Genomic DNA, 27,058 nt, shown 5'->3' with positions numbered 1-27,058 from the left:
AGCTTTGCAGAACATATTTTCTTGAGGATATGAAGAGGAATGAAAAATACTAGGTGTAAAGAGGAAATGCAGGCTCAGGAAAGGGTTGTAACAAGGGAGAAAGCAATGCATACTGCTTGGGTACAAATTTCTTCCACTTCCTCCTCTTCATAAAACCACCCTTTCTGAAGATGAAGGGCATCCAAGATTGCTTGCTGAGACTCTCCTCACCCTGAGAGGAGACTTCAGTTCTTAGGGGTTGGATATAGGGAAGAGGAGAGAAGCCCCCCAGCATTTCTGTGCTTTCTCACTCCTCTCCTGAGAAAACTGTTTCCATGGACTGGAATGAGTTTCTGGCTCTAGGAGGCTGCAAGAAATTAGGCCTAAAGTGGTTAATTCTCAACTGCAAACGTTTTAATCTGGAATTTTGGCAGTTCAAATTGGACTTTTGCTTATTCTTACCTTCAGTCTGACAGACAGGAGGTACGGCATTAAGACAAGGTAGCAGCCAGTGGAATGCATGGTGCTAGTTAGGTGAAATCAGTATGTCCTGTCCCATCCTCATTCCCAGACAAGTAAGTGTTGGGTAGTGGGGAATGTTTAGAAGGTTTCAATGACATTGACTCGGGAGACTATTTGCATTCAGACACAGCTTTATCACTAGAACTCATTATACTTATGCTCTGGTCTTATGAAGAATAAAGGAGAAGATATGAACATAATTATCACTTTTATCAACTTTATATAATTATCTCTTTATATAATTATCTCTTTATCAACTTTATATATATAAACTTTCAACTTTATATGTTTACTTCTTCCAAGTGGGCAGGGGAAGGAGCAGATGGAAACAGGACATGTCTTGTACTGATTCACTTGGTAGTGTGTATTGCCGAGAATCAGTGGCAAATGGCTTGTGGAGTGTGAAAGAGGCAGAAATGAGCTAATTGTGTTGGTTAGGTTATTCTAATGATTTTTATTAGAGCAGAGGGGGACATGGTGACATCATTTGATGTGGGAAAGGAGGAGCTCAGTTTATGCCTAGAATAGCTGACGTGTAATCTTTCCTCAAATCAATGTAACTTCTACTGGGCAGAAAAGATGCTTTCAGCTGGAGAAGTTACATAATTACACTAAATGAAATTAATTATATTGACAAAAGCGATCGGTCAGTTGACTTCTAGCTGAAAAACTCTGTTTAATCAATTCTTTTGCAATAAAAGTGATGTACAAAGATTCTGCTCCTCAGTGTTTCTAACCGGCTGCAGCAGAGACCATCTGAGCATGCAGCACGTGCCAGAGTGGAGCTCTGGTGCTCTGGCTGAAACTGCAGATGTCATGTGGGCACACTGGCGTTTGAAGGACAAGCAGAAATTCTGTCATGTGAGCTGTGTCTAGAGGTGTTGTTAACAACCACAGACATCTTGGTGTACCTTACCCAAACAGTTTTAGCCTCACTTCCTGAGCAGGTTGTTTAATGTGACTGTGCTGTCTGTCTTCAGCCATCCACTCTAATATCATATGAACCTTTTGGCTTATTTTAGTCACCATTGAAAGACAGAAGTGTCAAGTACGTTGAGTTTTTATGTGTTTTGTGAAAAGAGGTGGTCAGGTGAAGGAGATCTCTGCATTAGTTCTTTCCAACTAAAGCAGCAGCTTTTGAATACATTGTTTTTCCCCAGGGACTCCACGCAAGAGGGCATGGGAAGAGGCAAGGGATCTAGCTGTGAAAAAAGTGTCAGGCAGACCTCAGACCTTGTAAGACACAGAGTAATGCAATTCTAAGGGAAAAAAAAACCCTGCTGGGAGCTGAGCTGTGTCACTACTGCTAGTCAAGAACTACTCATTCTCAGTGTGTCTGCTGCTCAGTTATTATTCATGATCTGACTGTGGTTTGCCTTGGCTGTGCTAATTCTGTGGCTGAGTCTTACCTGCCAAGTCAGCATCCCTTCTGGTTGTCAGCAGGAGCTGGCTTGCACTCCTGCAGGCAGGCAGTGCTGGCCCATTCTCTTGTGGGGAAAATGTGAGCTCTCTGGAGCAAGCATACAGTAGAATGTGGCCTGTCTAAGCTTCAGGCCATGGTTTTCAGATTGCCATGGCTTTTAAATGCCCAGCATCTCACAAGCAAGTCTTCTGCCTTTGTTTCTTGAGAAGTGCTAAGTATCTTTTGACTGCCGTTTGAACTCTTTGTCACAGATGCCCAAGTGTTTTTTCAGTGCTAGTCCAAGAATACTGATATTTATTTCTCAATTTTTTTAATGGAATGAGAAATGTCTCTAGGGTAAAATAAATAAAATATTAAAAGGATCTCAAATGGAGGAATACTTTTCTGACTCCATCCTGAATGTGTATGTCTGGCTTGGTGTACAAACCCAGACTTTTGCTCTTCTCTTTTCTCTAGGCTGTCAACGCTCCATAGGTTTGTCCAATGGGAAAGCCAAGGTGTGCAGCTACAGTGGATGGTATTACTGCAGCACCTGCCATGTGGATGACAGCTTCCTTATCCCTGCACGGCTGGTTCATAACTGGGACACTTCCAAATACAAGGTAATCTCCCTGCAGGCTGGAGTGCCAGCAAGTGAATTGGATTGCTGATACAGCCCGAAGGTTGCAGGCATTGACTGCTAATACTGTTGCCCTTCTCCCTCTTGACAAAATGAGCCTCCCTCTCTCAACAAGACATGCTTTCATTACAGTTTCCTTGGCCGATCTAAGATGTTTCTCCACAGGAGCAGCCATGCTCCTCCTTCTTGGTGGTGTCTTTTTCATCATTGCTTATCTGGCTGTTCAGGGGACAGGGAGAGGCAGCACACAACAACAGCTCTAATTCTTGCAGTTACTGGAGCCTTGAGGAGTACCAGGGACAAAGGATTGGCACAGTTTACTGATGGATGCTAAATTGTGGAAATGCCTATAGGAAACTAACTGTCTTACCAAATGCAATGTTTGTGAGGCCCAGTATGTCCTGTCTCTTGGCATGAGCATTTTGAGGACACTAGAAGGACATTGCTGCAGCACTTGATTACAGATGAAAGTAACATAACAAGAAAATTCTACAGTTGTTCACTTGCCACACGAGAGCTTTTCCTAAACTTTTATAATCTGCTATTTGCTGCTGCCTCAGTGGCTGGTTGCTAGATAGGGGCACTGATTACATGCCTCAAAGCATTTTACCAGCAAACACAGTAACAGTGTTGTTTTGCCATTTCAGGCAGTATATGCTGAAAGAATAACAAACTCATAAGGAATCCAGACCATGCTAGAGCTTCAGACGTAGCAGCCACTGTTAGGAGAGGCTGTTTGATGTTTTGTGTCTGCAAATATTATTATTATGTGCTATTTGAAAAGGAAAAAAATAACCAGTAAATGCCCTATTAGGGGAAAAGCAGGTCTCTTGAAGAAAATTTGTCAGATGGGGAGATTATTAAAAGGTAGCCAGAGCCTGCTATCAGGAAAATTATAGTCTTGCTCTGTGAAATGCAAGATTCTTCAAAGTTGTAAAGCTCCAAGGTGTAGAGACAAAAAGCCCTCCTGTGCCTAGAAGTTAGGAATATTTAAAAGTTCTTTTTTTGGATGCTTTTACCAAAGACTAAACTTGCTACCACATGGTAGTAAAAGCAGACCTGATCTGGGGCTAGTGGATGGTAAGGCAAAGACCTCGTATCAAGCTGTCAGTCATACTGCCAAGAAAATTAGCTGGGTTTTTTCCTAAACCTGCAGCATAAAAACTATGCTCTAGTCTGTTTCCTGTGGTATAGTTAGCTGTGGCACAAAAAGAAGCAGGACTTTAAAGCTTAAGCGTTCATTGAAATCTTAAGCTATTGTCATCTCACTGTAATAGTGAGAAATTTAGTTTTGCACTTTTTGTAGACAGAGCAGGTATGAGGTGCCTTGGGAACACAAGCAAATTCTGTGCAGCTGCTTTACCTGTCTTTGTGGGAAAGTGCTCAGAGAGGTGAATTAAGAAAGGAACACAACCCCTCAGGTAGGAAAAACTAACATCATCCCCAACTATTAGAGCAGGAACTAAGGCAGGGAGGGAAGGTGAAGATAAGCACACTGCCCTGCCCCTTGTAGGTAGCACAGCACTGCCTGAAAGTGGAGCTTCTGCAGAGGGGGATGTGCTCCTGGCTGTACTTGTGGCTGCATACCCCAAAGAGGTCCTGCAGGAAATAAGCACATGCCATATTTGATGGTCAGGAGTGAGACAGGGCTCCAGGATTCAAAAGCTTCTTTGTTTTACACAGTCTGAAATGTGTCTGTCAGTCCACCAAATCAGAAGCAAAATTGCATAAAGAGTTTGCAAACCTGCATTCCTTTCCACTGTTGCCTATTCCCCACCTCCTCAGGTGTTTCTGGGGTCTGTCCTGTTTCTGGTAAAGCAAGCACCAAAAAGTACTGTAGGACATGAGCTTTTACAGTGTAGCTGTACATGGTTCTCTTTTTATGTTACATGAGCTCAGCAGCTGTAAAATAAGCTGTGGGATCAATTAAGTTTGGAAATTGAGAGGTCCTTGTCTGCTTTTGGCAAGACAGGTCATGAAAATCAGAATGAATGAAACCTCTCTAGAGCTGTCTCTTCCCATACCCAGGATCCTCAAAAACAACAATGCACTTAACATCTGGTAGCACGTGGGTAGGAAAAGAAAAATATTCTTTACTATAGTAGAAGCTCTTTGAAAGGACTTAGCAGTTAGACATGTTTCTTCTGTCAAACCAAAGCTGCAGCTCAGTTCCCAGGTTTGCTTTTTCCCCATATCTCCTACTGCTTTCATATTTGTATTTTTCATGTGTTTGTGTGAAGGCAAAAGAAAAGAGGCAGTTTTGTGAATGCTCTTTCTTCCTTTTGCTTAGGCCAAGTGTTTTCCCTGTTTGCATGTAAAGCCCACTAAATATTGGAGTTTGTTTCAGGTAGCTTTCAGCCTGCACAAAATGCCAGACAAACACAGTAGGAAATGAACTCTCTGTGCCAGAAGGTATCAGGACAAGCTGTCTTATAGTAAATTGAATTTTGTACTGTAAGTTTGCAGGCTTTAGAAAGGAAAGGTCTGGAAATGTTATCATCCATCCTTTTATGACATTTAAAGCAGAAACCCTATTGCACTTTGCATCTTCTCACTCCTGGCTGATTTGATAGGATTGTTTTACTGCCCTGTAAAACTGGGAGACTGTGAGTATGCTAGGATGTATATAAAATATTGAATTACTGTGACTGCCCAGCCCTTCCTGTTTCAAGACTATGTTTCAGCCTCTTCTAACACTGCTGTGTTTGGCAATGTGAGTTAATGTTTTACAAGATGTGTGTGCCTGTGTCAGCCGTGCAGAGTGGACTGACACCTATCTGTTAGCCAGTGATGCTGGGCAAAGCTGCTTTTCCTGCAATCAGCACTCCATGGGTGCATTTTATTGGTAAGGAGAGGGAAAGGTTTGCTTTGCCCTTCTCTCCTTAAAGGCTGCATTCAGACCATGCAGCACCACAGCAGTGCTTGGTCACCATGGTATGTGCCTATGGCAGAGTCACTCAAGGGACCTCAGTTGTGGCATCTCTTTGTTTCTATGCCCCTGATGCTTCAGGAGAGATGCCCACCGTGGGGTTCAGGTGTGCACAGGTGTGAGTGCAGTACTTGGACAGGAACCACCCCCCAGTCTCCAAGACAGCAGCGCAGGTGGATGAGGAGCCCATCACCTTGACAGAGGCTTAAAGCAAGGAGATAGACAAAGACAGAACTGAGCACCTGATCCTCCTGGTGGGAGGAGCTGGTCACTGTGCCAGGCATTCACACCCCTCCTCAGGAATCGTGGAATACGTGCTTTCATTTGCTCATTGGTGGAAGAGGACTAATAATTACTATAGATATGGAAGTTGCCAAGGGATTGCTGATATATTGCAGTCATTGGCTAATGATTGTAAAAGCAGGTTGTTTAACTTCACTTTTTTAATGCACTGCAATAAGTATAATAAAATATCAGTGTTGCTAGTGTTAAAAAACTTGATAGATTTGGAGTTCATAAAATTTTGTTCTACAAAATCTGAGGTGCTTGTGTTGCAATGTTAGCTCTGATTCCACTCAGATGACACAGTTCTTTGTACTGTGAAGAAACTAGTGGGGTGTTTAATGTAAATAGGTGGGATATTTAATACAGCTTCAGGACCTGGGAAACCTGTGGAATTATGGTCTGCTATATTTAAAATGGCACATCTTGTTATCTGTGTAGTTATTAGTGGAAGGCTGGCCTTGGCATATTTCTTAGATTTGTATTAAATGTTGTAGAAAGGTTACATCTGGGGCTAGCTTCCCCTGTCAGTAGCTAGTTACTCGTTCTGGTTTTGGAAGTGGTGCTATTTATAAGGATGTGTACTGTTCTTACCTACAGCCCCAGAAGGGAAAGAACTTCCTAAATCTCAAGAGGCTGTAGCATGTGTGCCCTTTCTACTTTTGTTAGCCTAACTCATCCCTCCCTTGTCTCAGTGTAAACATTGACTTAGAGGTCCAGGAGGACTAATTGAGTCGGGAAACCGGTAATATTTCTGTAGTAGAGCTTCAGGTGATTTGAAGCTTATTTCCTGTAATCCCATCTTCTCTTTTCCAGCTGTGATAAAATGCAGAAATCAGGAGTGAGAGGGAATTTGGCCTTTTCACTTAAGGAACAAGAGTCCTGTTCATTTATCGAGATTACAGTAGCTTTTTGCAGGTGGAGATAAAACAGGGCACTATCGTGAAAAATGCATGAAAAACTTCTTGCAGATGGAACTTTGGGAGTAATACCAATAAGATTCAGTTTTATTTTTCTGTATTTTAAAAAGCGCAACAACTTGCCTTTTGCCAAAAAGAAAGCAGTGAACAAACAGAAAAATATTACCAGTGAGGAAACTGGTTATTCAGATTTTAGACTGTAAAAAAAATCTAGTAAGCTGTGTTACTGTGCAGCAAAAGCGTATGTGACTGCAGATATCACCGTACTTTGGGTAAATAGCTATCTCATACATTCAGTTTTGAAGGGCTTGGTGAAGTTTGACTTGGCTATAAGCAGAGAAAGCTGGATCTCTCTCAAGTCTGTCTCCATTTTTAATTTGTAACAGAATAAGTTTTCAGATGTGTAGAATAGCTGACAGATCTCAGAGGGGGAGATCTACTTATAAAGAGTTTGGAGAAAAGCCTAACTAAACTGCTTTATTTTTTAGGTGTCAAAACAAGCCAAAGAGTTCCTGGAATATGTTTATGAGGAGCCATTAATTGACATCCAGCAGGAAAATCCCATGTTGTACAATCATGTTGAACCTCTGGCAACTGTTGTCCGCCTGAGACAGCAGCTGAAATCCCTGCGAGCCTACTTGTTCAGCTGCAGGGCAGCGGTGGCTGAAGATCTGCGTAGAAGGTAAGAGCCACAGCCAGACTGCAGCACGAGGATGGAGCTTCCTTGGCATGTTGCCTCTTCTGCTACCTGTTTTGTTTTCTCTCACACTCTGGTTCTGAAGGCATTACCCATTTAGAAAGATGTGCTGTATCTGACTTCCCTGGGAAGCTGGGCTACCCTCTGCCAAAGAAAATGATGTTTTAGGGTCTGAATATCTGAAGTTGTTCTTGACAGCTGTTAGCCCCGGGGCATCACACATTGTGGTGAGCATCTTTTACTCCTCCTCAGGCTTTCTGGCTGTGTGTATTTTCAGTCAGATCTGCTACCTCCTGCCCCCTGCTGTGGCATCACAGTGAGGAAGCCACTGCTGGGACCTTTGAAACACCTCACAGTGTGGCCAGGCATGAGGGGGGCCGGAGTCAACCACCAGCACTTCTGCTCTCCTCTGTGGTATGCCCTCAGCCAAAGGCAGAGGTCAGATATAGTGCCCTGGCAGGTGACCCAGCACATGATTTATGCTGGTCTCTTGCTCAGCCAGCATCCATGAGATGGCTGCACTGGATGTTTTGTTTATTGGTGAATACATGGTCACAGCACAGCAAAAGGTGTTTCATATGGAGTTTTCTGTGTGAAAACAAGAGTCTTATAAAAAAGTGAACTTCATTTTAGAAGCGCTGTATCTTAATCCATTCAGCTGCTACTGCATTTTTCTAACAAGTTAAAAATGAACAATTTTCTTAAAACTGTCAAGCCACTGTTGTGTTCTTAAAAAGGCCAAGTAGTTCTTGGTGTGGATCTCCAAAAGAGATGGGAAGATGTGTCTGCCCATGCCATACTGTGAAGTGAGTGGCTCTGGGCACATGCAGCTGACCTGATGGATCTGTAAGCATTTGTGTGCCCCAGTTTTTAAGACAAGACTTCAAGTAGGAAAGCCACTGCTTTGAAATGGTGAGCTGCCAAAGGGCAAGGAAGCAGATGACATCAGTGACTGTATTTTGAACACGGTGTTCTAGGGACCTGCATTCTTTGGAAGGGAGAGGAGGCTGCACTGGTGTCTTTATCCCAGGTAAGGAGAGCTGGTCTGCTGTTGGGTACATAACCTGTGTCATTGCTTTGATGAACTACTTAGAACAAGTAGAAGGATATAGCAACAGGTTTATGGAGAGCATTGCACTGTGGGTTAATATGTTTTTGTGTGTTACTACTCAGTTCCCATTTGCTAGGGCAGCTTTACAGCATTTTAAAAATTAGGATGGTTTTCTTTTATTCCAGAGGATGACATTTTCTTGCAGAGCTGGTTTTCTATGCCATCCTCTTCAATAAAACTGAAGGGAAAAGAAGATTTTTGAAGGTTGTTCAGAAAAATAGAAGAAAGAAAATGATGCTTTCTGATTAGTATTGAAAAAAGTAATTATCTTATTAAAATAGGCAGAAGGAGGCAAGGAATTCAATGGACTGGGGTAAGATAGTAAAAGAAGAGAGTTCAAAGGAGGCCTAGCATAGCAATCAATTGACTAGAGGTAAAAAAGGGATGAGGGAAAGCCAGGAGAAGGAGTTTCAAACAAGGAAGAAATCTCAGGAAATTATGTTAATGAAGAAATCAGGACAAAAGAGGAATAACCCAAAATCTGCCTCTAAAATGGAGAGATGACAATTGCTAAGGAAATAGGAGAGAGAGTGGACAAAATTTATCACAGAAATGTGAGCGTGCAAGAGAAGACATCCCTGTGTCAAAATGAAATGTCTAGAAGGAGAAACTGGGAAACAATGCTCCTGATGTTCCTTTTTCTTATTCTTCACACCATCTCCAGTTAAAGCTGTGTGGTGAAGAGAAGGGCCCCAGCCCAGGAAAGGTTGGTTTTGTACTGGGAAAGCATCTCCAGTTCAATAGGACTTGCTACAAGTGTAAAAGCTCCTGAAGGAATGCACAATACACACCTTAGAGTCTGGCTCCTTGGTTTGTGAAGTCTCCATTTAGGTGATTTTGGTGCTCAGTTGTTCCCTCAGATGTCACCTAAGAGGTGTGCAGAGATGAGAAGAAGGAAGTTCTTTTCCCATAAGGATGTATTCCTTGCACAATATGCTCCCAATGGCTTTGCTGCCTTCATCTAATATCCCAGTGTGCAGATGTTCACTACCAATGTGATGACTTTATAGAGCACAACTGAAAAGTAAACAAAGAAAATACGTGATTTTAAATTTTCCTTTGGCTCATCCCAGGGGCAAGTTGCAAGAAAAGGAGGATTTTAAACAATATGGTGAGACAGCATTCCTAAATTTAGTACAGTTTCCTAATTAAAAGTGAAAGATGGAGAGAGAGAATCCAGTTATCTGTCCTCCTCTAGAAACATTCTTTTTCTGCTTGGTCTTCACCTTAGTATGTGAATGACTATTAATCACAAGAGAGTGAACACAGCATCTTGAAGACCTGTCAGGCCCATATAAACAGAGTGAAACAAACTGTTAATATTGCTGTCTACAGAGAACTAAAAACAGACTGATTAATTGTATTGGCACCTTGCTGCCTCTGGGACACTGATAGAGCCTGCCTTATTAGGGAAAGGCAGATCACTCTGAGGTTTCTTTTATTAATACTATTTGCATTATCATCTACTTTAAATCTATACCTTGCTCTTCAACCCAGATCACAAAATGAAGATGGCAATGAAGTTGGAAACTCTTGGTGTCCTCTGTGAAGACAAAACTGTTTACAATGCTTACAGTCACTTTTTTGTGAAGAATTCCAGATGGCTATAAACCAGGTTAGCTCAGGATCCAGTTAGCTTAAATGTGGAAATGTTATTTATAATGTTTGGTGTGCCTAGATAGGTACTTTGGAACTTTGAAACTTGGCATCTAGCAGGGAACTCAGGATTGAAACCAAGTTGTGAACCTTGAAGATGCAAGTGACAAAGTAGAAAGAAAGGAAGAAAAAAAGGAAGGAAAAGACAGAAGAAATCCTTAATTATAGTAGCTAGAAGGCTCCCAGTAAAAATGGTCTTTGTCAATTATAGTGATTTATTCTCACCTATTGCTCCACTGGATTCTACACTTTTATATTTGCAGGGGAGGGGAAAAAAAGGAACATGGACTTGTCTGGGGGGTAAAATAAGGCCCTCCACCAGCACGTATGAGCAGTGTTCCTGTGATATTAGCCAGATGAGATTCCCAGCCTGTTGCTGAGCTCCCTGTTTTACAAGGGATGTTGTTATGCCTAGTTAGCTGTAACTGTCAGTATTGCAACACGTCATTTGACTAAAATGTCTTTACTGAACAAGTTCTTGCTTGTTTTTGTTGCCTTGCTCATGTGGATGCTGTTCAGGCAGAGGCATACAGGACTGAAAGCTAGAGCCAAGATACAACTAGTGCAAGTGGAGCTGTACAGATCCCACCACCGCCTGCAGATGGGGAATGAATGGCCCAGACAAACCAACATGGAGTCAGTAAAATGGATGGCTGGGAAGGAAACACAATCTCTGAGTCCATTAAATAATTAGGATATTCTATGAAACTGTGCTGAGTGATGCAAGTTCTGTTCTGGGTTTGCTTTGGTCTTGTCATGATTGAAGTCAAATCAAGGAACTGGCAGAATGATTTTTGTGGTAATGTTCAGATGCCTGCATATTTACTGTAGGGTAGAGTAACCTAGGCCAACCTTGTAGCTCCATCTGGGGAGCCCTCTGGGCTCTCTGCTCTCTCAGTTGTACATCTAAACTTACAGTTCAGGTGCTGCTAGCCCAGATACTTGAGACAGATGGCAGTGAGACAAGGTAAATGTTTTGCAGGACCTTCCCCTATGCATTAGTGCTTGTTGTAGTGCCCTGGTTCTCTAAGTAAATCTGAATGGTGGTGAGAAACTATATGGAAAAACTTCCCTCTTGTTACTCATCTCAGTCTGATACCATTTGTCTGTCTTTCCAGAACAGCAGTACATCAGTTTTACCCCATCCAGTGCTAGATGCATCACTTAGCAGGCTCTAGTTTGGTCTTTCTGTATAGCAGCAGGAGGTTAAAGGTACACCTCCAGTGCTGCAGACGTGTGGTCTTGGCCGAGCCTGCTGGTCTGTCAGCACAGGGTGGAACAAGCCCAGATTCAGTTATGCTGAACAATAGAGTCCTGTCACTTCCTACACTGAGGCCTTAGACATAACACTTCTGACACAGGAATAGATTACTTTCAAAATATTTGTGTGGCAATTGGGAAACCTGTCTAAACACATCACAGGAATACTGATTGATCTAATGCAATCACTATACCTCCAAATACCTCATGTATGTGAAGCTGGGGCTGTGTCATCTTTCAGACCAAGGACAACAGAAGTTCATTAAGTCACCTTCAGACTGTCAAAGGAGACTCTCCATTTTCTTTGCAATGTTTAGGCCATTTAGGGAGTGGAAAATTCCAAAGCAGGAGAACAAAGATACAGATTCTGAAAGCAGTAAACTGCAAAAAGAAAGTTTGAGCAGGGAAGAAACAGAAGGATGTGGTTTCGGGGCTCTGAGATAATGGCAAGACCAACAGAAGAAGAAAATTTGTTGCATGGCTGGTTGGAAAGAGGGTGAGAGAGAAAATTATTCAAAGAGTATATCTACATATTCTTAGAGGAACAAGTGTTAAGACCAAACAACAACCCAAAGTGAGGAAAGGCGAGAAAATGAATGCAGAGAAGTATGCACTTTGTTGCATTAGAAAGCATTTGTTGTTTTATTTAGATCCTGCATGCCTTTAGTCATTGCAGTAGCTGAAACAGAATTGCCTGTTGATGGAGCTGATAGAACAGACTACCTTCACCTCTTTGCTTCAACTCTTCTCTCTTTTGGAAGAGGTAACCGTGCATGCAGGATCTTGCAAATTAGCATCTTAAAAAGTGTTTGGCTAAAACTGAGGGGGTGATGTTAAGGTGGAATTTGAGCTTTCATTTCAACTAGAGGTAACAAACATTGATATGTGCGCCAGAGCAGCCAGGGTGGAGGCAGTGGTGCTGTCTCTTCGTGTCAAGGGAAGGTCAAAAGCACATGCTAATGCTCTGCCATGGTAAGCCTCCAGCTGAGGAACCTGCCAGAGCTTTCCATGCTAAGTCTTCCAGAAGACAGGTGGGTCTTTCAGTTCTCGTTAGCGTTTTATGGTCTAGAGGGCACACCTGTATCTCCTTGTCAAAGAGATGAGTGATATGACATCACTTTCACAATGGTAATTTCCATTCACCTTTTGAGACCAGGTCGCTTTCAAAAAACCAATGATTTAAAAACAAGTTCCTGTTACATGTGGACACCATGTTAAATATGACTTGTGCCATTTTTATCCCTGTATTTTTATATCCAAACTTCCAGCAGCAAATTGCAAAGGTTCAAGAGTACCTGACAAAAGCAGAGACCATTTTCTTATTCTTAATTTCAAGTTAATTTGGGCTCTAAATTATTTTGATTTCAAAATGAAACTATGTCTCTAATTCTCTGTTCTGTTTTTAGTAACAGTGCTACTTGATTCATGAGTTAGATCTGTAGTAATTCTTGTCTTTCACAATGTTACCGTAACCTTGCTCAAGGAACCACAAAGGAGAGGGAGTTGGTGTACTGCATTTTAGTAGGAAGTTTATAAACTGGTTCAGGATTGCTGATGGATGATAAGAGTAACTGTTTTAACATAGGGGTGCTCGTGGGGAATTTCATAACAATATAAAATAATACCTTACCTGGACATGCTTGCTAATAAATCTAGCACTTAGTGTGGGCTGAAGATATGTGGGAGTGACAGTTCCCAGAACATAACCAGAAGTGTTCATACCTCATGACTGTGAAATGATTCACAAAAGCTTTTTTGCATAAGCTCATAGAATTAGAAAAAAAAATCTGGTATAATGCCACAAGAACTAAATGAATAAGTAGTGTTTTGGTTTGGTTAAAATTCATTCATTTATTTTTACCTTTTGACTTTAAAATCACTAAGTTCCCAAAGCCCTACTTTTCTGGGTAACTTTAGTTGGCTGGAAAGTTTGGGTTCTTCTCTCCCAGCAAACTTACAGGAGCTAAGACTTCCAAGGAAATACAAAATCAAAAGCCTGAGGAAAGCCATAAGAATTAGCAACACTGGAAAAAATCCTGCCTTCCTCCCTCACTTTTGATGCTGTTCTTTACCTTAAATTGACAATGTCCATATCAAATGAATTGCAAGAGAAAACCCACCAAGAAGTGTTATTTACCTTGCTGTGTGTATTTGGGATAACTAGCAACTCACTGATACCCCTCTGTACTTTTAGAACCAAATAGTAAGTCTGCAAAATTGGAGCTGCTCCCAGTGAGATCAAGCTGCACAGGTCTGCCCGTCTGCCTCACACGTGGCTGCAGCTGGTGCTGGTGCATGGCCGCGGGGTGAGGACCAAAGAGGGCTCTTGCCCCTTGTTCAGGGCCAAAAACCCACGGGAACAGTGCTCATCAGCACGTGCTGGCCTTCAGCTGCCTTACTGTGCAGTGCAGTGCAGCAGCTCCAAAGGTGGAAGTTGCAGTGCCAGGGTAGGAGCCGTGCTGCATGAGGAAGCGGACTTGGTACCCTGGTGCTGTGCCAGCTGTGGGTGTGGCAGCTTCCTGCACAGGGGTGGAGAGGAGGCTGAATGCAGTGCTGTGCTGGACCGGGTCATCTGCGTCCCCTGTGAGTCACAGCTCAGTCATACAGTTCTCAGCCTGGTCAAACCAGACACTCCTGGCTGGCACATGAAGCCCTGGTGCCACCTTCCTCCCTCACATCCTAGGTTTTAAGGGGCTTTTTGGTATAAAGGAGACTTGGTTGTGCCCACCTGCCACCTAACTTGATTTCTTTTGATTGCACTATAAAAAGAAGAGTTCCCCCTGCTTATCACGTTTGTACTTTGGTTATAGTGTCAGGCATAGGCAGATTAATTGGTTTTAGCTTTAGCAGAGCTGTCAGGGTATTTAACCCATTGAAGAAAAATTACCTAGGCTGGTGATAAACAGGCTTTAAATGCAGAGCAATTACTTAGTGCTAACAAAGCACCATGACTACACACTTTATCCAAATGCAAAAAGCAAACTCTTATCAGTGGTTCTGTTTGCAGGAGGACACTAAAAGATAACCTTTGTTTGTGCAAATACTTACCTGATAAGATCATCCTAGAAGGAGCAGATGAAATTTCTATCTTGCCTGAAGGTTGTACTTCAGATTACAAAGTATCAAGCAAAAAAGAATAATAATCAGAAACTGAGAATGCTCATTTCTTTCTTTTAGTTGGATCAAAAAGTCCTGGATGGTGTGTTTCTTTTCTGCTTGCATTGATTCTGTTTATATCTAGGACATAACAATAAAGCAATTTAGAGACCTTTAACCAACAGGACTTTGGTTTTCATTGTTCACAGTAACTGGCAAAGCTAGAGGCTGGTTAGCATTGAACGTGGTTTGTTCATTGCAGGTTAGACCCTGACTGGTAGCCAGGGTTTACAGCACAGCAGTCCTGTGACTCATCAGTGGTGAAACTGGTCCGGGAGTTTCCAAGCTGGGAAAGCTTGGGAGGTGCTTTTAGTGGGACGTGCACTTAATACCATTTGCCTCTCAAGGGTCACAGGTCACATTCTGAAGCTGCAGAGGTTTGAGTTTTTATTGTGATGAGTCTTAACATCTTGCGTTTGACCTCTGTCTGGTTCACTCCAGTTTCTTTTCTGTGTTAGGATTTGACTGAAAGGCCACAGTTTATTGAATGCTCTTAATTGACCAATTAAAAAAAAATCTAGTTAGTTGTACCACATCAATCAAAAGATCTACAAAACTGACATATTTTATTTTGTTTTCAAATGACTAATCAGAGATTTCTCATATGGTTTTTATAAAAGACTTTTCTATTAGGGGAAGAGTAATACTCAGGTGTGTTTTGGTCTTTTTGTATCAAGGCCTTCTATTAATCTAAGCATGCTCAAAACTCCTGATGTAACCTTGTGCAGAAACAAAACACATATTTTCTAGTGAAGTGTTCCTAAGTGTCATTATCTTAGCCTGCTCTGGGTCTCCGTGAGATTTTTGGACATGAGTGTGATTTTAGGTTGATCTGGATGCCTTGTAGTGCTTTGTCCGGATGCTAATGCCATGGTGTGATGTTTGTGTGAGCCCCATCTCACCTGCTGATCTCTACTGACTTTGGTTTCCTTTGAACAATTTCAGTTGTAGGTGACAGAGGGACAGAGATAGCATAGACACTACTTTCCTACTGACTGCATGGGAGAAGGCCTCCATGTTGGGAAGCAAGAGGCTCTGAATTAGTCCTGTGTGCCTCCTACTGAAAAGGACTTTATATCAGCCATGACCTCATTAGGCTCAGAGAACCTGTGCAGACAAGCACAGACAAGCAAATGGTTGGAAACTGGCCATCAGTCATTTTCTTGCTCACTGGATGACTTGGTCTGTATGGATTTCCTGCCCCAACTGATTTGCTTGCATTTTATGAGTTTTTTTGAAAATGTATTTGGGTTTGGTATTTTGGTGCCTGTTATACTCTTGTTCCTCACCCACTAGAGGCTGACAAAAACTGGCAGTGAACAGACACATTTTTGGGAGGTGGCTTCACCAGTTACATTCAGGTAGCTGTTGAGCTTTGGGTTTTTCTTTCCAAACAGGACTAATAGGAATTTTCTGGAGATGAACTGAATTGCAGACATGCAGCACAGCAAGACCTGTTTTTGTAGAGTTGCTCAGCTTGCCACAGGTGTGGTGAAAGCACTTCATTTATATGAGTGGAGGCTGAGCTGCCTCCTTCTAGGCATTTTCAGGGTTTCACAGCCATGGGGCTCTATGGTTTCCACCTTTGGTGGTGTGAGCAAATGTTGGAGGAGTGTTTTGCACCTCTGCATTTATTTGGAATCATGCAGGGACTGGCCTGGTTACTTCATGGCTTCTGTAAATGCTGTTGCGTTTGTGAGCTTTGGCTGCCGGCTGTTCCTCTGTGCCCTACCACAGAGAACCAATTCTAATTGTTCAAGTCAATAGAAGGACTGCACATCTGAAACTGGACCAGCCTTACTTACTGGGGCTTTTTTAATGCCTCAGTTCCTGTAGCAATGGAAATAATCACTCCCCTCCCTTGAGAGCTGAGTATATGTGTGTGTGTGCATGTGTGTGTGTATATACATGTATGTATGTATATACATGTTTTGCAGAAAACTGGGAGGCTAATGCCTACTTTTTTTTTTTTTTTCCTGGAAGTACATTTGGAAGGGAGGAGGTGCATTGGATACCAGCTCTGCAGAGCTATTGCTGCAAATCAGCATGTTTTAAGGAAGGGGACAGGTAGAGGCATAAGATTTGTCACCGGGGTTTGTGCTGGATGAGACTTGCCTGACAAAGGAATTTGGTTGATTATGAGTTTGCTTTTCACCTGCACACTTTTTACTAGGAGTTAGAACTTGCAGGAAATAAGGAAATAAAATGCCATCCTTGAAGGCAGGGGATGTTAGTCATCAATACTAGTCATTTACAGTTTTTGCATTATGGGCTATTCATGCTATTTCCTGAACAAGAAATGTTTCATTAGCTAATTGTTTTCCCTAGCAGGGCTCTAAGGGCATCAGCAGATAATACAGTTTCTGGCAAAGCTGTTTAGTGCCTGCCTGTATGATCGGGGAGAATGATGGTAAATTTAAATGAAAGAAATTCTATCTGAGCTGAAAAAATACAATGCTTCAAAATGCTGTTGAGAGTTGGCTCCTTTTCTTTTAATAAGTCTGCTATGTACAGAGGAGCAATTCCAGTCTCATATGTTGTCTGATGTCTGGATTTTGACTGTTTTCCAGTGGTCTTTGACATTGTGCCAAATGTATTCTGAAGGTGTGATGCAGCAGAGCCACTGGAAACACAGTCCCCTGAAAAAGGAGCACTAGTACAACCTACAGAGCTGAAAGGGGAAATTGGCAATGCCCTAGTGAGGTGGCAGCTGAGAATTGGTTGGGTAGAGTGGATATGCTTGGTGAGAAGGAGCAGTAGTACAGTCCTGCTCCAGCAGAGTGCCATAAGATGGGTGGTCTGCAGTTGTCAGTGCCTTGCTTGCAAAACTCTTCTCCTCCTACCCCAATAAATCTTAAATTTTTTTCAAAAGTACAAAAGGAATTATGAATTATTTGTACTGCCCACCTTAGCAGCAGCGAGAGGTCTTAGCCCCTTCAGTACGTACAGCTTTGAAAACTATCAGTATAAGGCTGTTGTTTAAGACAACTAATAGAATATCAGAAACAGAGGTATTTTAATTACTTCTTAGAATCCATGTTCTGTGGAAAGATTGCTTTTGGCAGTCTTATTCTCTTGATCTGTGGTTTAGCTGGTTATGTTGTTGCAGCTTCTCTGTGCATGCACACAAAGATAGTGTTCTTTTTCTGTTCCTGACATCTTTATAGCAGATACATATATTTTCATAAACATTTTTAGTTAATATCCACTTAACGCTCCAATGTCCTTTTTTTTCCTCTGTGATGTTATATTAACCCAGTTTTTCATTTTACTGCCTATCAGTCTAATTAGGGCATCTCTTCTCTGTTCAGTTTCCTGTAATTTAGCTTTACTTATCAGGTCTGTCAGTACATAAGCAATGGCCTTCCCTGAAACCTTGGCTTATGTAAGGTAAATATTGCTTTCTTAAGTAAGTCATTATAGAGTCTGTACAATACATATATTTCTGTATGGAAAGGGGAATTGATATCAGTCAGCTTGATGTTGGAAGAACAGTATCTGCATGGCCTTGTTCCCCAATATAGTTATTTCAGTTACAAAACCATAAATCACATGTGAGACTAAGTGTTGCAGCTTTGTAGCAGACCAGAATCTTGTCTCAGACATAAGAAATACTTCTAATGTGTTGTTTGCATTATTTATTTTTATTGCTGCATTAATTGTTTAAAGAATCATCGTCTGTGATCAGAAAGAGCTTTCGGTGGCAATTAATGTCTCAGTATTGACCTGACAAAATGAGAATGACACTGGCACAGAAATTATTCTTATTGTGGGACTATCATGCCCATGCAGAAAACCATAAAAATAGGTGGTGCTTAGAGGGTGATATAATTCTGGTTTCTTTCTCTCTAACATCACTGTTCCACTGTTATTTGGTGGGGAGAATAACCTTAGGAGTTTCCCAGTCAAAAAGATGTGACACATACCCATTTGTCTCTTTTCAGGATCTTTCCCAGAGAGTATCTTCTTCAACAAATCCATCTTTATTCTCTGGCAGACCTTCAGCAGGTAAGTGTCTTTGGTTTATTCTACCTGTTACACATGGAGCCTGTTCTCACCTTCAGAGCTAATTGTACATTTCCCTTCTAGCTATTCATAGCATAAATACCCATACTTCCAAGCTGTGCTTTATGGTTTGTAGTTCAGTATAAAAATGGGTTAACAATGGCATCGATTAGGGATGAAAGCCTAGAGCATCACTGTTCAAATAGGGATGGAAAGAGACTGTGAAAGAAAACTGTAGTCTGTAAAGAGAACTTTGCTATGAGAAAATTTTCATCTGCTCAATAAATTCTCATCAGTCTCAGCCCATAGTTGACAAGTAGCATTTATTTCTTTGCTTGAAAGAGTAGTTGTTCAGGAATTTTGAAGTTTGTAAAGTCCCTAATGCAACATGATTATTTACAAATCTGCTGAGCATGGCCATGAGGAGGGGGTAGGGTGGAACCTAACCCCCACCCTGCCTTCCCCCCAAACCTAAGCCAGCCTACTACACAGAGCTGAGCCATGCAGTGTTACCATGACAGATGTGACCATGGAAGAGGTCATGTGGCAGCAGAATTTGTCTTTGCATTGTTACTGATTCAACTAAGCAAGAACCTTGAAATACATTTTCCTGAACAGCAGAATTTTATTATGTAACTGATTAAACAAGAAGAAATTGGAAAAAAGAGCTGAAAGGGGGAGAATAGGGAATCTAAGTGAGTGTGCTGCAAAGCTCAGATGCACAGTGGAGGAAGCAATGAGGTGAGGTGTGCTAGCTGACCTGGGCACCTCTGTGTTCACACTAATGCTGGTGCCAGTGGTGTCTAAAATAGTATTTTAAGTTTCTTTCACCTATGGTTCCCTTCTCTAGTGGTGCCTTTTTTTGCAGGATAAGAGTGGCATAGTCAGCTCTGGATGCTCAGTTGACACATTAGGTTGAGGTAGTTCAGATGCCCCTCAGAGCTGGGGACTACAGAACAACAGGAAACGTGGCTTTTGTTGGCTGGTAAAATCACAGGCTAGAAATGATTCCATATATAAAATAAAAAGGCCAGTTGCCTGAGGTCTGAAACTTTCCACATCTTTTCAGCATGTTCTGCTATCTCATCTTTAATAATCAAGCCATGAAAAAGCAAGCTACTTAACTCCAGAGCTGCAGTCTCCCTGGTGGGCCTGTATATTAGCCCCCAGTGCTTTGTAAGCTGCTTAATCAGTTCCTAACATTGGTAGTAGATATTTTAGAAGCAAGCAGCAGCTTATCAAGCACCCTGGGGGAGAGAAGGAGGGTAGAAGTCATAATTCATGCATTGATTTAGCACTTTCCTATAACATGTTTCTTTGTGTTTGTGTTTGCAAGACACTTTCTCTTCCCCTGAGGCACCCAGTCCCAAACTTATCATATTTAGAGGCAATATAATTTGATTATAATTTCTGCTGGGGTGGGTTAAATTACATTTACCTTTTAATCTAGCTATATCCTTGTTGTGAGCATGGAGAGGGTTTTCCACATTTCAGAGGCTCCAAGTTTGAAATTTGATTGCCTGTTTTTGTCAAAGTGGATCCAGAGTGGAAAAGAGAGGAGGGCCCAATGAGAATGAATTCAATGGTCAGATAAATACTAATACCCTTAACAGCCCCTCCCTTCTGTCTGCTTTGCCCCTTACTGCTGCTTCTCCCAGTTGCTCATCATTTTCCTCTGACCTGCAGTTTGGGTAGTTTTAATCCTGAAAGTTTTTCCTCCTTTTGATTCCTCTGCTGCCTATTTCCTCATATCCATGGACTGCTTTTGCACTGTTTCCTGCTGTCATGTAGATTGCATGTGTTTGGGGAATTAACTAAAAGGTTTATTAAAGATTAATGGAAAGATAAGGCATGGTGAGTGAATTAGAAAAGCAGAGAGGGGTAGTCTGCAGATATAAGCAACCTTTACCCTGGTTAGTCCCAGCTCAATTCTGATTTGCTTCCTGGCCAAGTTTCCTTTAAAGATCCAAGATCCATGGTTGTTTCCTACCTAGCAGCTGAGTTTCAGAAATGGGGTTTGAGGGTCTGTTCTTCGATGCGAAAAGGTTGAAATGCCTGTTGCCAGTAGATGAAGCAGCTTATAATACTACTCTAAAATAAAATCCAGTATCAATCTCTTTCCAAGCCTAACAGGACATAGATATTATGAGTCTAGCAGAGTATATACTTTGGCCATCTGCTGGTCTGGGTATGGTTGTCACTTGGATCCATTTGGATAGGGCTCTAGTGGGGAAGACTTTACTGTGAGGTTAAAAGCAGGGTGAAAAAAAAAATTGGAACGAAGTGGCTTTACTTTTGGAAATTTCCCAAATCCTGGTGAGGCAGTGGTTTTTGCTAGTACTTGTATTGCTAACAAATCCTTGTAGTGCAGATGAGAGTAACCAAAGAGGCAGCAAGTGACAGACTTTATTTGTATGTACACACAAATGCATATATGGACTCCAGAAGGGAGCCCAGGGCCCCAGGGACTACATTAAAGTTTACAGAAGTCTGTCTGTGGGCATTCCTGTGGGGTAGATGTTCTTAGAATGCTGGTGTCAGCAGACAAGATAACTGATGAGGTGTGTTCAGACTGAATAGGCAGACACACCAAGTGTGATTTAACAGGCACAAACCCCACAGCTTGCCTGTTCTGCCTCATTGGCTGCACTTGGTTGTCTTTGCAGCCTCGTGTCGTCTGCCCTGCATCACCCATAACCCTCTGCATCTCTGTTAGGCAGTTTATCCAGGGTTATTCCAGTCAATTAAAGCTTTCAAGAGAGAGATCTCCACTTGCTAGGAAGCAAGTATTCACTCCTGAATTTGCTGGTGTTAGCAGACATAGTATACTGGAAAAATTGATTCATTTTATAGACTGTGATGTGCTGTTACAGTTCAAGATATTTTCATCCTAAACCTGCTGGAGGTGTGAACTCCTCTCTGCTGACATTACTAATACTTTTGTGCATAAATGGACAGAATTCATGCAACAGGAGTTAAAAACTGTCCATTTAGATTTTACAGATGTGATTATGGGTCTCATTGTATTGAAACTGACAATTTTTACGCTGTTAAATATTGGTTTGGACCAAAGTTGACTCAGGCAAGAGTCTTGTATTTCTTATGAAAAGTAATTTTGGCTCCTTACACTACATAACATGTTGATGGAAGCTTTTGAAGTAAAGGACTAGAAGGCACTATTGTAGTGATTTCCAAATTCAGATGGCTCATCCATAGAGAGTTAACTAATGTCTTGCCTTTTTAAAATGTTAAATAGCGAGATACACAAGTGCACAAAACTTATTGCAGTGATGCACAGGAAAATTCCACCTGAACATGAGGAAGAACTTCATTGTGCAGTGACCATGCACGGGAACCTGTTGCCACAGGTTGTGGAGTTTTCCCTCTCTGGAGATATTCAAGAACTGCCACGTGCTCTGGGATAACCCTGCTTGAGCAGGGAGGTTGGTCCAGATGACCCACTGTGGGCTCTTTCAGCCTTACACATTCTGTGATTCTCTGATGGTCTATACTGTAGAAAATTGTGCCAATTATTTCATCCTGGTTATACCAACTCTAAAAGATACAGTAAAATGAAAAGGATCCACATAAGGGCAAAAATTACTGGATGCCAAGGATTGAAATTGTGAGCAACATGGGAGATTTAAAAAGATGATAATTTGAAGACTTGTTTATACAGGAACACTCAGGAGAAAATAATGAAGTGACAAAATATGGGAATTTAAAAAGATGAGTTGAATTACTTTAAATCACTGTGTAAATACTGTTATTCAAAATATAAGTGGCTTTCATTTGGTTTATCTCCATTTGCTTTGGAAGCAAAGTGACATAAATTGCATTAAGGCCATTTTCATTCTGAATGTGTATGTCCATACAGGGATTTAATGTAGTATAATTTGTCCATTTTAACATTGTAGATAAACTAATCTGTTGAAATTTAGTTAAAACATTATGGACTTCAGATCAACTTTCCTGACTACTGTAGATGAACCTACAAATAATGTGAAGAGCAGTGCAGAGAAAGGATGAACAGGAGAGCCCTGTTCTCACAATAATATGGCACAGATCACACAGTGAGTATGAGGGATGCATAAAAGTCCAATGGAATCCTTAATGGAAATGCTTCTTTGCAAAACACAGTGAGTATGAGGAGTTTAATGCCACAATAGTGTCACTGAGGCCAGAAATGTATCATCTTTGAGAGGATTAAGTATCCATAATGAGAATATCCACAGTTACAGTACATAAAATAAAGGGATTATAGGATTTCAGACTAGACATACTATACTGAAGGGATTAGGAAGATGTCTCCCCTACTGACAGATCAATGATTTCATCTTCCTCTGACGTTTGGAACACTGATTACACACAGCACTGATTACAGCTCCTGGGAGCATTTTGGGTTTGCTGGACTGTTGGTCTCACAGAAGCATTCCTCACTGGGAAATCTTAATGTTTCTGGTCAAGCTTTTCTGCATATAAGGCTCCCTAACAAGAGTGTGGGGAATAAAAATGAGCTTCAGTGAAACGAAAGTTCTACCTGATTTGAGCCCAATATATTATTAGATTAGGATAAGAAAGTCTTAGAAGAGCAAAGAAATCATTAGATCTCCTTCACTCCTCCAGGCTTTTAACCCACACTGTACTTTCATTGCACCTCCTAGACAGAACTGAAGGAGTTGATCAGACATGCTCTTTCTACTATTTTTACACATGCAAAGCCTTAGGTTGATTTAGACAAATTGTTTCATCAGTCCCAACAATAGCAAAGAATGCAAGATGTGGACTTCTTTTGCCTTTTACTTGCTGTTTTTTTCAGAAGTAAACTTCTTTTCTGACAACTCAGTCCTCATACCATTGCTGATAGAGGCTTAGTATAGATTTGTAACATACAGCCTGATGAATTCCAAGCCCATCACTGGTGGTGTCCCTGCCCAGCAGTTCCTTTTTATTGATAGAGTAAAAGGATAGAATGTAGCATCTAACCCACATAGAGCCTGTGCATGTGGCTGTATTGATGGAAAAAAATGGTGTGTGGCTAATATACTTTGGGCTTGCTGTAGTTTCAGAAGTATTACTGAATTAGGTACATGACAAATGCCCTCCTGCTCTTGGTGTATGTAGCTGTGAAATCATGAGTGCAAACTGAGTTATATCAATGAGAGAGTCTGTTGCTGTCATTTGTGTCATTCAGTAATTCAGTATAAGCTGTATCATCTTAAGCTTCTATTTGCCAAAGAGGTTTACCTATGTAGCTGTACCAGCAAATTCTTTTTATTTTAGGCAAGCCCTTTTTCTGCTTAAGGGGCAGAAGGTGGAAAATGAGAAGAAGAATTAGGTTTTGGGCAGGCCTGGCTATGCTGAGATGACTGAAGACTTTTTCTGTCACAGTTCTCTGTGGGAACTGACTGTGCTCAACAAGGGCAGCAAAATGCCAGGCACTTCATCTGTGCCATAGCAGCCACAGTTCAGAGTTCAGCACTGTTGGGAAAACATTGATTCACAGCTCCAGCCTCCCAGACAAGGGTTGACACAGCATGTGTGACAGAAGTGTAAGTCCTGCAGTGTGTTACTACAAGTGTAATAATACCAGATAGTTGTTTACATGAACTGTGTGAGGATACATCTTAGACCACAATGGCATAATGTTAATAGCTGTCTTTATGAGCTGTGCCTGATTGACAGTGTTCTAAACCAAGTATATTAGCAGAGGAATATGGAAATAGTCCTAAGATGGGAAAAACACACACTATCTGTCTTCATCAATATTAAAAGATCTGATAGCAAAGCAGCAGTTAAACAGCTTGTCTACTTTCCTGTGGCTGTGGCTCCTTTATCACTGAATCACAGAATGGGTGAGGTTGGTAACACCACAGTGTGTCATCTGGTCCAACCTCCCTGCTCAAACAGGGTCATCCTAAAGCACCTGGCACATCATTTATTTTTGTCACTCCCTGGAGGTTGCTAGCGCTGAGCTGCCTTTCAGCAGAACAGGAAGCTTCAGGTTAGCTGATATTCCTGTGTGTGTGTAATTCTCAAAGTGCTGACAGCTCTGGTTACAATCAGTGGTAATGGCAGTGATCGTACTGGTGCTTCCTTTTTCCCTCAGCCCTGCCGGGGCAGGGAGTTGCTGTCATTCACAGCGGCTCTCAGGCAGAGAGCATGGCAGAGCCAGCCAGGCTAGGGCATGAAGAGCTGGTTAGGAGCATTTTGGCAGGTGGCTGTCAGGAAGACAAGTTCATCTGAACTAGGTATTGCAGGCAAGTCTAGAGATCCAGCAAGATTGTTAGTAGATGTTTTTAATAGCAGGACTGGTTCCAGCACTTCATGAAACCAGATTTTTTAACAGGGTTTATTAAATACTTGTATTCCTTTTGAAGTACTTGTAGTCCTTTTCCTGGTGAATATGTAATCTAGGCCTCTTGGGCTAAGTGTGGCTTTTTAGAATGAACTCTGTTTCATTCTAAATGACCCAGTGGTGGTCTCAGGGATTCACAGGAGCTTTTGAGTTGAGATCTTGAGAGATATTTTAATTTTTTTCAGCCTGTAGAAGCAGCAGCAGTAATATAAGTTATCCTTTTTCTGCTGCCTTGTGCTGAACAGGTTTCTTCTGTTATTTTCTGCTGTGCAGAATGAAAAGCCCAGTACTGGAGATGCAGGTTAGCAGTGTGAAAGATTGGGCTCTGAACTCATTGCTCTGCTTCACTTAAAATGATGATTTGGGAGAGCCAGCTGGGTGTTCCTTCAGGACTAACATCCTGAAAAAACAGATTTCCCAAGAAATAAAATAGTGTCTTAGGGCTACCTGCTTGGATGAGAGAAGAACATTTTTTAAAAATTTTGCTTTGAGATATACTTTGTACTCACAGAGGTTTTTTTCAGAGTAGCCCTAGCCTTTTTCTTGGTATGTTGCTTTCTTGTTCCAGAATCCTTCAGAGAACTCCTCCTTAAAATGCCCAGATCCAGTCCTATGCAAGCCAGGAAAGTTTCTAATATTGTGCTATCACTCATGAAATAGCATCTTGCTCAGTGGGCATGTAGAGTCAGTTAATATCTCTGCATGCAATTGCTTGCTTAATCTTTAAAAAAAAAGTGTATATATACTCTCTGCCTGAATGCATATTTGCTTCTGTATTTAGAGTCACATATGTTTTTAAGCTCAGTAATGTGCTTTCTGTTTTCTACCAGCCAAATTCCTGGTACTCTTTCAACCTTGTTTGATTAAAACAGCCTTTAACCTTTGCTTGAATACCTTTTCCTTAAAACAACCTATAATTCATCCCAGCAACAAGATCAGGAGAACTTGGGGTGTGACAAAATTGACATGTAGCTGCCTGGAAACCTTGAGGGAAGGAGAAAGGAGGAAAGACAATTGAAACACAGTGAGTGTGAGTCTTGTTGCAGAGCTGGTGGGGGAGCTGGCACAGGTGATTTCCAGGCCTGTTTTTTATACTGAGACAATTCCATCTCCTCTTCACTTGTGTCAGCTTGCATCCAGAGACTTGCTGAAATTTCTGGCATTTCTTCCTTTCAATGAGAAGAGTGGGGGAGGGCTTGGAGGAACCTTGTCATCCTCTCTGTCTCCTGCTATAAATTGACTTGAACTGTCACCAGTTTGTTTTTCCTCTCCCCCAGCCAATGTAAAACTCCATCTTCACCTTGCCCCCTGCCTATGTGTGCTTGTCAGAGATTAGCAGTGTTTGCTCTTGACCTTGTAATTCTTCCTCTTCCCAGTGCCTATTTTAGTTTGGGGCTAATTTGTGGAGTATCTCTCTAATAGGAAATTAAAGTGAAACATATTTAGGGGTTTACTCTGGAAGGACTGTGAACAGCAAATGGCTCTGCCATCAGCGCAGACTGCCTGATGCAAACAAGTCAAAGGGGGCTTCTGATTTCTGTTTATTCAAATCTCACCCCTTTGGTTTCCTCTGCTTTAGTTTGATTTATTTGGCAGTTGGTTTTTGTGGGGTTCTTTTTGTTCTTTGCAGTGTTTATTGCAGGGTTTCCTTTCGGGTTGCTCTCTGCCCTGTGTGATGAGTTAATGCAGCACAATGCGGGCCGGTGTTAGCAGTGGGTGAACAGAGTCCCTGGCTCACCTGCTCCTGCACACCCTGCTGTCACCTGTACCACAGGCTGAACAGGCTTTTGGGACAGAGAGGGACCTGTGGAAGGTGTAAAGGGAAGAAGAGGGAGAGGGTGGGGTGGTATCACTCTTGCTGTTGGGAGCTGGGATTGTGGCCTGTAGCGTGCCCGTCGCAACTGAAGTTACTGCTGTAGTCTTTTTTAATTTCTTGTATAGCAGTGCACAATGACTGACTGTAGTGTGCATGCACACAAATAGTAGGAGATCATTCTTCCCTTAAATCACCTGTAATTTAAATAAACAAGACAGGCAGTCTGAAAGAGAGGACTGGGAGTCAAAATGGAGCAAAGAAAGCCAGCTGATTAGTATATTGCACTAAAGATCTGATATCTGCCTCTCTGCAACTTTTACCTCAT

At 41.7% G+C, this 27,058-nt stretch overlaps 1 protein-coding gene across 2 annotated transcripts in view; it reads left to right on the top strand.

The window, feature by feature from the left end:
• Nucleotides 1-27,058, top strand: part of PLEKHM3 (pleckstrin homology domain containing M3) — a 72,399-nt gene that overhangs the window by 25,662 nt on the left and 19,679 nt on the right. For both annotated transcript variants that reach the window (XM_084208952.1, XM_084208953.1), the window contains 3 exons: nt 2,381-2,526; nt 7,163-7,356; nt 18,499-18,562. In XM_084208952.1, the coding sequence (XP_084065078.1) occupies nt 2,381-2,526; nt 7,163-7,356; nt 18,499-18,562 (404 nt within the window). The remainder of the gene's footprint in view (nt 1-2,380; nt 2,527-7,162; nt 7,357-18,498; nt 18,563-27,058) is intronic.

This window comes from Fringilla coelebs (assembly GCF_963513975.1).
Source record: "Fringilla coelebs genome assembly, chromosome: 7".
Taxonomy (NCBI): Eukaryota; Metazoa; Chordata; class Aves; order Passeriformes; family Fringillidae; genus Fringilla; species Fringilla coelebs.
Note: the sequence above shows the minus strand (reverse complement) of the source record. Positions and strands in the feature narration are given on the sequence as shown.